Below are 13245 nucleotides of genomic sequence, written 5' to 3' on the forward strand. Positions count from 1 at the left end.
CTCAATAGGATGCATGTTGGACTCCAAGAGAAGAAGGAGAAGCAGGTAAGGAAGTCTAGTTTAAAAAAAAAAGAGCTTTTTTTATATAGCGCAGTATCCACTAAACGTGCTCAAATCGCTTTACATGGGATCCCTGGCCAATAGCAACACTTAACATGTAGGAGGGGACATGACGCCTGTTACTGTTAGGCAAGATTACATTTTTTTTCGGACAGAGACATCGCTGTTAACGGCCAGGTACTCATTTTACACATGAGTACAGTGAGAGAATGTGAGTAAAGAGCCTTTTCCAAGGACTCAACTATGCACCGAGCGAGGCTCGAACCCACAACCTTTCAATCCGAAAGCGAGTGTCTTACCACAAGACCGCATAGCGGCACAAATGTTATTAAATGTGGCAGTTGACTTGGGACCACTTGCATAGTGATTTGAGCACATATTGGATATCGCACTTTGTAAAGGTCTCTTAAATGCTTGAAGTTGAGCACATTTCCTTTGTCTCGCCTGTCTGTGGCAGCTTGTTATTGGAGCTTGTTGCTCTGGGTGGGATTCCTGACCTCCCATAGTGGGCAGGGAGGCACTTACTGTGTCTTCTATCCCCCTATATCTGTTTTCCAACATGCTTTCGGTCTTTGTCTTGGAATGGGATTACTTGGTTTTGTCCTGGTCCTGGCCAGACGCCCTGGCTGAGAGGGAAACAGTCAAATGTATAGTTAGTTTTGGGAGATGATATTTTTTTCATTGTCAATCATCTCTCTGTTATGCACTGCATTATGTTCTCTTTATATTATATTTATGATTTGTAAAACATTTGAGTGTATTCCTCTTAGTTGGGGCCTGTGCTTGTGTCTGGATGAGACTTTTAGTGATCTCAGACTAAGTACTTTGATGTGTGCTCTTGGAATCTACATCTGTTTCCTATTTGAACCAATTCCCCTTCATCTTACCTTTTCTTGGGTGCTTTAATTGTAATTCTAGAACTTTTTACTATCCAATTTTTTTTCTTTTTACTGGCGCTGATATGACCTTAATGTGTTGCAAGGGCCGTAAAACCCTTAAATACAGCTTGTTGCTGGAGATACAATCTTTTGACTATACCAGCATTTTCTTTTTAATGTGCTTAAATGTGACCCTCCGTCTCAAAACGGTATTATGTCGGGATGATTCAGACTCCAAAAAGTGGATTTAGAGATAGAATGATGAGAAATTGGAGCTGAGAAGTTTTTGCAATGCAATAAATAGTCTTTATACTACACCATAACGTACAGAAATTAAACCCAAGTTGGATATTTGTGGCTATGAATTCAATTTCCCTAACCGAGTGCATCCCGACATAATACCGCTTTGACATGGAGGGTCACAAATGATCTACAGCAAAATGATAATTGAAATTCCTGAAGACAAAAAAAACCAGATTCTTTTGCTATTTTCTCATAAATCTGACCACATAAATAGTTATATTCATTAAAAAAATATATCCATACTCCCAAAATTGGTCTGATTGGATTGAAATAGGGTGGACATTCGTTCGAGTAAATAGCCATTCTCTTTAAAACTGTCATCTTGCATAGAGTTAGAGATGCCTTTGATTAATACAAGTAATTGTATTGTTATTGGATTGAGATAAGCTGGGGGAAAAAAATGAGAAAAACGAATTCCTTCAGAGTCCTCAGGCCCATGGAGCCGGAGTTTATCCCGGTTACTGTTGCTTGAAGTGGAGAATAGCAATTGCTTGCTACCCTTTGGATGGGATACTAATCTTGACGCAAAGTACTTTCCGCCAGATCTAACTAGATACCCAATCACTGCTGGGTGGACAGGGGTGGGGTCAGAAAAAAATCTCGACTGCACCCAGGATCAATCTCAGTCCCTCTTTTTTTTGAAGCGAGTGCTCTACCAACTGAGCTATCGGGACCCCGAGATAAGCTGGGCATTGGATAAACCTATGTCTTATTGGATTGAGGTAGATTTCGTTCAAATGAATACAGTGAATAAATTTTTGATAAACTTGTTAAATTGAAAACAATTAAAATCGTCGTTTTTAAAAACTTGCGGTCACTGTAAGCAAACTGTGGGTAATGTGGAAAAACCTTTCATTTCTTAGTAAATACCTACATAATCATTGAATAATGCTTTGCACACGGTGAATTAAAAAAAAATTATTCAACGATTGCAGCATATTTTCGCATATTTTATCGGTGTGAAATAAGGTGTAAAAGTAAAGACAGCCGATTGGCAATTATGAGTAATCGTTAGGTGCGTATGAATACAAATCCAACGCAAAAAAAAATGTCTTCTTATAGGTTGAAAATACTCAGAGGAAGAGAAATGTTTTGATTCATGATCTATGTTGTCATTCTGATTAATTCTTTAACATGTATCGGCAAGAATTTGCTTTATCTGTGTTGAGTGGGGTTCCTACCTCCCATAGTGGGCAGGGAGGTACTTACTGTGTCTTCTATCCTCCTTTATCTGTTTTCCAACATGCTCTCTGTCTTTGTCTTGGAATGAGATTACTTGGTTTTGTCCTGGCCCTGGCCGGAGTCCTAACTGGGAGGGAAACAGTCAACTGCATAAGTTATTGTTTTGGGAGATGATATTTTTTTCCTTGTAAATCATCTCTCTGTTATGTATTATTATATTTGTTATTTTGAATGTATAATGTAAGCATTTGAGTGTATTCCTCTTTGTTGGATTTTGTGCTTGTGTCCAGATGAGACCTATAGGTGATCTCAAACTAAGTACATTGATGGTACGCTCTTAGAATCTGTATCTGATCCCTATCCGTTCCCAGTTCCCCTTTGTCTTACTATTTCTTTGGTGCTTTAATTGTAATTGTAGAACTTTTTACTATCCCATTTCCTTCCTTTTTACTGTCGCTGATATAACCTAAATGTGTTGCACGCGCTGTAAAACCCTTAAAAACAATAAAAACAATATCTGTGTTTAAACTTATGACAGGAGAGCAAGGCAAAGACAGCAAACCATGATATTCCCTCAATGACTTCTCAGTCTTCTGAAGGAAATTCCCCTCCATGTTATGGCGCGACTGCTCTTGAGCCAGAGAGCTCGAGCTCATCTGCCAAGACGATGAGCCAAAAGGAAATTGAAGGTGTGTATCTGGATTGGGAGGCCTTCCGAAAGCTCCTACATCCCCAGTATTCTTGTTCTAGTAGGGGGTTTGGGAGGGGGGGAACTTTTTTTTATAATGTTCTAGTAGAGGGTTTGGGAGGGGGGAGACTTTGTTTAGACAAAAAAAAAGTCCCCCCCCCCTCCCAAACCGCCTACTAGAACATTATAAAAAACAAGAATACTGGGGATGTAGGAGCTTTCGGAAGGCCTCCCTCTGGATTTGTTATGAGATGATGTTCAGGTTGTTTGTTTTTTTTAATTGAGAAGAGTGAATGTGAAGTGAAGAAAGTACATAAGGAAAAGGGGGGTGGGAGGGGGTAGAGAAAAGGGATGGGAGGAGACAAGTCTTTCATATCCTTTCTAAATGGATGACTCTCTCTCTCTCTCTCTCTCTCTCCTCTCTCTCTCTCTCTCCTCTCTCTCTCTCTCTCTCTCTCTCTCCTCTCTCTCTCTCCTCTCACTCTCTCCTCTCTCTCTCTCTCTATCTCTCTCTCTCCTCTATCTCTCTCTCTCTCTCTCTCTCTCTCTCTCTCTCTCTCTCTCTCTCTCTCTCTCTCTCTCTCTCTTAAATTATTTGAAAAAAAAAAAAACGTGTATATTATCCTGAGTTTTTCTACCTCTCTACTCTTGCCTTTTGTGTTTTAATCTAAACGGGCTGAAATCTGGGTCAAGTTCCAAAAAATATGAATTTTTTTTTTAAATTGAGCGATTATATAACGCAATATCCACTAAACATGCTCAAAGCGCTTTACAAAGGGTCCCTGGCCAACAGCAACATTTAACATGTAGGACGGGACATGACGCCTGTTTGGCGATATTACAATTTTTCGGACAAAGACAACGCTGTTAACGGCCAGTTACTCATTTTACACCTGAGTACGGTGGGAGATTGTGATTAAAGAGCCTTTTCCAAGGACTCAACTATGCGCCGAGCGCGAGGCTCGAACCCAGGACCTTCCGATCCAAAAGCGAGTGTCATACCACTAAACCACATAGCCGCACATGAAGGAAATCACTTTGTGAGTTCTGTCCCAGGCTAGGTCAGGTAGGGACCGCTGTTCTGTGGGATATTTCCCATGAGTCCAAATTAGATCATATCCTCTTGGATAAAGTTTAAATTGTTCAAGACGAAGATAGTGGGTGGGGGAATGGGGTATGGGTTGGTGCGGCTATGTGGTCTTGTGGTATGACACTCGTTTTCGGATCAGAAGGTCCTGGGTTCGAGCTTCGCTCGGCGCATAGTTGAGTCCTTGGAAAAGCCTCTTTACTCACATTCTCTCACAAATCTCAAGTGTAAAATGAGTACCTGGCCGGTAACAGCATAGTCTTTGTCCGAAAAAAATTATAATATCGCCTAACAGGCATCATGTCACGTCCTACATGATACATGTTGCTGATGTCCACTGACCCCTTGTAATGTGCTTTGAGCTAGGCTTGAACCCAGGACCTTCTGATCCGAAAGTGAGTGTCATACCACTAGACCACAGAGCCGCACAACACCGAGTACAGACGATATTATTTACACTCCGTTTCATTTTATTTTTTTTCAATGTTTATTTGTTCATTGTTGTGCTGAGGAAGGGTTTGTACCCGAAACGTCCGTTGTCTATGTTTTCCCATCTGAAGCGTCTCCATTATCATCACTCTATCGATAGTATATCCATGATCCCAGGCTTCAGCTAGCTCTCACAGCTCTCCACTTTAATTTTTTATTGTCATTATTATTATTATTATTATTATTATTATTATTATTATTATTATTATTATTATTATTATGTATTAATATTATATTATTATTATTTTATTAATATTATTATTGTTATTATTATTATTATTATTATTATTATTATTATTATTATTATTATTATTATTATTATTATTATTATTATTATATTATTATTGTTATTACTATTGTTATTACTATTATTATTATTATTATTATTATTATTATTATTATTATTATTATTATTATTGTTATTACTATTGTTATTATTATTATTATTATTATTATTATTATTATTATTATTATTATTATTATTATTATTATTATTATTATTATTATTATTATTATTATTATTATTTTTATTATTATTATTATTATTATTTTTATTATTATTATTATTATTATTATTATTATTATTATTATTATTATTATTATTATTATTATTATTATTGTTGTTTTTGTTATTCATTAATTCTTCCCTTTTTAGTCCTCTACTCCTTCATCTTCTATTAACTCTGCTTACTCTTCTTTTTATTTTATTACTAATATTTTCTGGGTGGGGTTCCTGACCTCCCATAGTGGGCAGGGAGGTACATACTGTGTCTTCTATCCCCCTATGTCTGTTTTCCAACATGCTTTCTGTCTTTGTCTTGGACTTGGAATGAGATTACTTGGTTTTGTTCTGACCTTGGCTGGGAGGGAAACAATCAAATGAATAGTTAGTTTTGGGGGATGATATTTTTTTCCTTGTAAATCATCTTTCTGTTATGCACTGTATTATGTTTTGTTTTATGATTTATAAACATTTGAGTGTATTCCTCTTATAGTTGGGACCTGTGCTTGTGTCTGGATGAGACTTTTAGGTGATCTCAAACTAAGTACTTTGATAGTGTGCTGTTGGAATCTACATCTGTTTCCTATTTGAACAAATTCCACTTTTGTCTTATCTTTTCTTGGATGCTTTAATTGTAATTCTATAACTTTTTACTATCCCATTTTCTTCCATTTTACTGGCGCTGATATGACCTTAATGTGTTGCAAGCACCGTAAAACCCCCAAAAACAAAAACAAAAACATTACTAATATTTTGGGTGCCGATTTTGGCATAAAGTTTTCAATAAAATTTATAATAATAATAATAATAATAATAATAATACTTTATTGCATCCCAAAAAGGAAATTTTTTGTACAGACGTGTTATAATTTACATAATAAGATAAAAATACAATGGAAATAGGATGTATATATGAAAAAGGAGTAGCTCCATAACCAGAGCTGCGCTTTATAATATGAATAATTTCAACACTGTAAAATAGTCAAAACTGTCACTATAAATTAAAAATTGAAAAGATTGCAAAACAAATAAATTAATAATTTAATATTTACATTTTTTGAAACTAAAAATGCGAAATAATTATATAAAATGATTATTGCTTGTTGTTTATAAAGCCTAATACTGGACGGCAGAAATGATTTTCGGTGTCTCTCTGTTTTCGTTGAAATAGAGAAAGGGCGACCACTTCTTTCTGACATAATAATTGATGGTCTTAGTGGATGATACTGGTCATTTAATATTTTAGTTATTTTATTTATACAAAATTTCTCGTATAAAAGATCTACATCGTCAACATCATTTATATAGCGTTTAATAGATTTTTTAATATTTGAATTTATTTTGTTCCTTTCCACTGCTAAGCAATTGCCTCCCCAAGCTGTTATACAAAATGACAAAACACTTTCGATTACTGCTCTATAAAATAATGTGCAGAGGGTTTTATCTATTCTAAACTGAGAGAGTTTTGATAAAAAATATGTACGTCTGCACATCTTATGCCTAATTATTTTCAAGTGTTCATCCCACTTGAGCCTGTCATCAATTGTTACATCAAGGTATTTGTAGTGAGGAACTCGCTGGACGAATTGGTCCTTTAATTTTAACGGTTCTATCGGTTCCTTCACTCTCCTAAAGTCAATCACTAGCTCCTTTGTCTTGCTTATGTTAAGCTCTAGGTGGTGGGCATCACACCAAGAAACAAATCTATCAATTTCTTGCCTATAAGCCACTTCGTTGCCATTTGTTATGAGGCCTTGAAGAGCGGTGTCATCTGCAAACTTTATCAAAGGTACACTCAGGTTTTGACTTCTACAGTCATTCGTGTATATTGTGAATAATACAGGGGACAATACACAACCTTGAGGAGCACCAGTATTTGTAGTTATACAGGAAGATATATTTTGTCCTAATTGAACATATTGTGCTCTCTCCGTAAGAAATTCGAGCACCCAAGCAATTATATACTTGTTTAGATTCAGACTAGTCAATTTTTGAACAACCAACTGAGGTTGCATTGTATTGAACGCTGAAGAAAAATCTGCGAAAAGCAATCTGCAATAGCTCTTAGCGTGATCTAGATGCCTGTAGATGTTGTTTGTAAACAGCAAAATGGCATCCTCTACGCCACGTCCTGGTTTGTAAGCAAATTGATGACTATCACTCAATGGCATAAACTGGTTCCTAATTTTAACAAGAACAAGTTTTTCTAAAGATTTCATGACTATTGAAGTCAGTGCAACAGGTCTGAGATCGTTCATAGATTCAAGTTTTTCTTTTTTTGGAACAGGAATAATTTTTGAAGTTTTCCAAATTTCAGGGATCGAAACGCATTGGAGGGACCAGTTAAAAATATGTGTATAAATGGGGGACAGTTGATGGGCACATTCTTTTAATAATTTTCCTTTCAATCCATCCGGCCCAGCAGCCTTCCTCTCGTTTAGTTTCGAAAATACGAATCTCGTTCCTTCTTCACTGACCTCAATAGTCATTTCATCTTCCAAAGCCCTGTCTAATTTATGTTTTTCATTTTCAATATCAAATTTGTTTGCTGTGTCAAAACGTGAATAAAATTTATTTAGAGTTTCAATTTCGATATCTTCAGATATAATCGTGGGCTTTGGATTATAGTTAACAGCAGTTTTAAGCCCCCGCCACGTGTCCCGTATATCCCCAGAAGAAAAGCATTTTTCAATTTTATTTTTGTACTTGTCTCTACAACTGGATATTGCTCTCTTTATCTCTTTTGTTTTGTTTTCAGATCTTTTTTATTTCTACTAGTAAAGAGAGTTTTCTTTTGGTTCAATAAAAGTTTTAGATCTTTTGTTATCCAAGGCTTGTTGTTAGGATAATATTTTATTTCTTTTTTACAAGACACGAGCTGTTCACAGAATTTTAAATACTCACTCACACAGTCATTCAGCTCATCCACACTATCACATGATTCGATAAAAACATTCCAGTCAGTGCATTCAAAACAACCACGCAAATCTTCACACACACTTCCGTTCCAGATCTGTACACTTTTCTTTACTGGTTTTACACGTTTAAAAACAGGGCGGTAGGTGGGGAGTAGCAAGAGCATGCAGTGGTCAGATAAACCCAATGGGGCACGGGGTAAACATTTGTAACTATTTTTAATATTACACAGGAATAAATCTAATGTTTTTTTGTCCCTTGTCTCGCAGTCCACGTATTGATGAAGTCCCGGGAGAGTGAAATCTTTACATTGGTTAAAATCACCAGTGACCATCAATACGGCATCGGGCGACTTCATTTGAATGTCCTGTATTTCTTTCTTCAAAATATTTTTCGCTGTGTTGTTGTCTGATGATGGTGGAATGTAGACGTTGATGATGATGACATGAGTAAATTCCCGGGGTAGATAATAAGGTCGTGACGAAACAGTAATAAATTCAATATAATCGTCACAATACATTTTCTTTATATGACAGTTATTGGGGTGGCACCATTTGTTGTTAATATATGTGCACACCCCACCCCCAGTTCGTTTATTTACATTAGTCCGATCTCCTCGAAATAGTGAGTATTGTTCAATATCAAAACATGATGATGGTATGTGAGGAGAGAGCCAAGTCTCTGTTAACGCTATTATGGAGGCTTGACGATAGTCATTATTGTAACGACACAGTGAAAACAGTTCATCAATTTTATTCTTTAATGATCTTACATTACCTGTCACTACACAGGGTAAAAATGGACGAAAAGGCCGTCTGTTGAATTTTGTTTTTATTCCTCCTTTTCTCCCCCTCTTTCTTACTTTAATAAACGATGTGTCAATGGTGGGTGGTGGGGGTGACACGGGTTGGAGGGATCGGAGAGTCTCTGGAGTATATATTATCGATAGGCTTTTGGCAGCAAAATCACAGGCTAAAACACCATTTATGCTTATAAATATACTAATAAATATAAAAATCAGGAACAATATATACTTCACATCCATTTTGAATAAAAATTAGGCGTAAATTCCGGCGATTGAATGATAAATGAATAAAAATATGTGTAGAAATAGGTAAACATTCACAACACGTCTGTTGTCGCCGGAAGCCAGCGCCAAAAAAACCACTCTCATTATAATTATAATATTTCTCTTGGACTTGTGTTTTTGAAGGTGGGTATATTGATTATTCGATTTCGTTTAGTACCATCCGTATAATCATTTACAAGTTACAGTATAAGATTAATAAAATTATCAATTATAACAAACGTGAAAAAAATCAACATCTGGACAGTATAAGTGAGAGAAAGTGCTGGTGAACGTCAATTAAACGAATGTCTTTCAACTGTTTTAGTTTCTAATTTTAGCCTCCATCTCATCTTGCCGCAGACATCAAAGAAAAAAGTCAGTTCAATTACAGAATAATGCCGTCACGATCAATTGAAGTTCAGGCACCAACTAGAATATGTGTACGTGACTACGATACTGTCTATTCACCCTCTCCATTCGGGAGTCCATCAACAGGCCGGTACTGCGTACCTGTTCATGGAAAGTATTTGATAGGATTTTGGATGAGGATGGAACAGCGGGATGAAATGATAAAACTTGAGTTCTATTTGTGTAGAAGTGGGAATGAAGGAGATAGAACATTGATGAAATCTCTAAGGTGGAGAGATTGGGGTGGACGAGTTTCAAGAAGAGAATTCGTGTTGGATAAAGGTGAAGAGATTTGGATGGAGATTGTTGGAGTCAGTGGGAGTTCATTTGTACAGGTTGTGTTTTCAGGTGAACTGCTTGAAGTACTGTAAATGTACAAGTTGCTATGTATGTATGTATGTATGTATGTATGTATGTATGTATGTATGTATGTATGTATGTATGTATGTATGTATGTATGTATGCATGTGTAATAGAATGACCATTCTATTCTATCTAGCGTTATTTGATTATGTACTCTTTACTACTTATCGCTACCATCACTTTTTAATTGTATGCAAGACTGTGTGCCTCTGTGGTTGATATCAACATTCCTTTACTCGTGTGTGTTACTATGACCAATAGTACGCTGTGTGTTTGTGTGTTAAGCCCTTACACATGTAGCCTCTCGATGTACTATTTTTATCCTCGGCTGGGTGTGATTTCTGGCCTGATAACATATTTTTGTGTGTTTTCTTTCACCACGTCACATCGTTATAACTTCATTTTAACAACTATGATCATTTACAAATTTATATCCAATATCACTAATTCTGGCAAATCATAGCTTTTTAGCCACATAACTTGAGTCATCTAAATCTACTTTGTTCTTCTGAATACTTAATAATTGCTACTTAAATATTTCATACAGCCATAACGTTAACTCCTTTGATTACTAATTACGAGCTAAACACTTACTCTTTTACTCTGCAATTTTCTATGATTGATTCTGTAGCATAACTCTTTAGTTTAGACTAATTCGTTCCTTCATACACGTCCAATGTTATTTGCATTAATTTGTTTAAATCACGAAGATGCACACAATTCGTGTGTTTGCGCAATCGTCCAATTTAAAGCTCCCCGTGACCACCATTTCTTGTTTTCATAAAAAAAACTGCCGTTGCCAAGGGTTCCCATCATTGCGTCAAATCTCTAAATGCTGTCGTAATCACCAGTTCAATCAGTGATGACGTCATACACAAAATAATGTTACAGGATCAAGGCAATGCTTCAATCAAGTTGATATGCTGGGTGGGGTTCCTGACCTCCCATAGCGGGCAGGGGGGTACATACTGTGTCTTCTATCCCCTATATCTGGGTGGGGTTCCTGACCTCCCATAGTGGGCAAGGGGGTACATACTGTGTCTTCTATCCCCTATATCTGGGTGGGGTTCCTGACCTCCCATAGTGGGCAGGGGGGTACATACTGTATCTTCTATCCCTCTATATCCGGGTGGGGTTCCTGACCTCCCATAGTGGGCAGGGGGTTACATATTGTATCTTCTATCCCCTATATCTGGGTGGGGTTCCTGACCTCCCATAGTGGGCAGGGGGGTACATATTGTATCTTCTATCCCTCTATATCTGGGTGGGGTTCTTGACCTCCCATAGTGGGCAGGGGGCGACATACTGTGTCTTCTATCCCCTATATCTGGGTGGGGTTCCTGACCTCCCATTTACCTGGCTGAGAGGGAAACAGTCGAATGCCTAGTTAGTTTTGGGAGATGATATTTTTTTCATTGTAAATCATCTCTCTGTTATGCACTGTATTATGCTTTCTTTATATTATTATATATGATTTGTAAAACATTTGAGTGTGTTCCTCTTAGCGGGGACCTGTGCTTGTGTCTGGTTGAGACTTTTAGTTATCTCAAACTAAGTACTTTGATAAAGTGCTTTTGGGATCTACATCTGTTCCCTATTTGATCCAATTCCCCTTTGTCTTCCCTTTTCTTGGATGCTTTATTGTAATTCTAGAACTTTTTACTATCCCATTTTCTTCCATTTTACTGGCGCTGATATGACCTTAATGTGTTGCAAGCGCCGTAAAACCCTTTAGAATAATAAATAAATATCCTTAGATTGATATGTTAAATGAAATAGAATTTCGAGTACGGTGTCGGGCAAATCCAAAATGAATTGTGACCCTTCGTCTCGAAACGGTATTATGTCGGGATGAATTGGACCCTGAAAAGTGACTTTAGAATTAAATTGATAGTCAATACCATTTTTGAGCTTTTGCATTGTGAGAAATTGTCTTCATTCTCTAACATAACAAATCGAAACAAACCCCTAGATTCATGTTTTTGTCAATAAATTCTATTTTTTGCACCTAAGTCATCCCGACATAATACCGTTTAGAGACAATAGTTCACAATTACGCTTTACGTCTACTGATGACGTCATAGCTCAGCTACCGAAAGGCACAGTGTTAAAATTTATATCAATAAAAACTTGAATAGATTGAATTTCGTACATGTGGCATGAAACCGTTTGATGAAATATTACATAGCTCTTGAATGATTCAAACTTGAAGTGTGTCAAGGATTAAAAAAAAACAAAACAACACACTGTATGTATGTTTATCGACAATAAGATAAAAAACTAAACAAGTAACTGGGTGGGGTTCCTGACCTCTCATAGTGGGCAGGGAGGTACATACTGCGTCTTCTATCCCCTTATATCTGTTTTCTAACATGCTATCTGTTTTTGTCTTGGAATGAGATTGCTTGGTTTTGTTCTGGCCCTGGCCGGAGTCCTGGCTGGGAGGGAAACAGTCAAATGCATAGTTGTTTTGGGAGATGATTTTCTTTTCCTTGTAAATCATCTCTCTGTTATGTATTGTTATATTTGTTATTTTTAAATGTATAATGTAAGCATTTGAGTGTATTCCTCTTGGTTGGACTTTGTGCTTGTGTCCGGATGAGACGTATAGGTGATCTCGAACTAAGTACATTGGTGGTATGATCTTGGAATCTACATCTGATCCCTATTTGTTCCCCATTCCCCTTTGTCTTACTTTCTCTTGGGTGCTTTAATTGTAATTCTAGAACTTTTTACTATCCCATTTTCTTCCTTTTTACTGGCGCTGATATAACCTAAATGTGTTGCAAGCGTCGTAAAACCCTTAAAAACAAACAAATCAAACATCAATCTACATTAACTCTCTCCTTACCAGCCATTTTCAGGATTTTCACAAAAAACTTCACACACAACTAACACAATTTTTAAAAAATAAAATCAAACACAATAACAGTGAGCTCTTGTGATACATAATGTCTCTAGCAAAACCTGCTCTACAACACACTGTTCATTTTATTTAAATTTTATGATGTACAAGAGAAATTTGAATAAGAAAAATGTTGGTTGTATCGTAACGAAGGTGACGATTTTCCTATAGTTGGTAAGTAGAGGGTTAATATTCTATCCCTAGTCCTCGCCTTGTATGTTCTTCATCTTTACATTACAGGACGTGAGAGAGAGATGAATATGTCTTCCTGGGTGGGGATCCTGACCTCCCATAGTGGGCAGGGAGGTACATACTGTGTCTTCTATACCCTTATATCTGTTTTCCAACATGCTTTCTGCCTTTGTCTTGGAATGAGATTACTTGGTTTTTCCTGG

The 13245-nt window shown here is 36.7% G+C and overlaps 1 protein-coding gene across 1 annotated transcript in view; it reads left to right on the forward strand.

Annotated features, from left to right (window-relative positions):
- The window catches only part of LOC144980679 (uncharacterized), a 35224-nt gene that overhangs the window by 6126 nt on the left and 15853 nt on the right, over positions 1 to 13245 (forward strand). Inside the window, exons 4-6 of the mRNA XM_078928358.1 lie at positions 1 to 45; positions 2962 to 3112; positions 13091 to 13156. The exon at positions 1 to 45 is cut by the window's left edge and continues 42 nt beyond it. Coding sequence (XP_078784484.1) covers positions 1 to 45; positions 2962 to 3112; positions 13091 to 13156 — 262 coding nt within the window. The remainder of the gene's footprint in view (positions 46 to 2961; positions 3113 to 13090; positions 13157 to 13245) is intronic.

The sequence above is a fragment of the Berghia stephanieae genome, chromosome 10 (assembly GCF_034508935.2).
Source record: "Berghia stephanieae isolate SIO BIC M18660-M18661 chromosome 10, UCSD_Bste_1.3, whole genome shotgun sequence".
Lineage (NCBI taxonomy): Eukaryota > Metazoa > Mollusca > Gastropoda > Nudibranchia > Aeolidiidae > Berghia > Berghia stephanieae.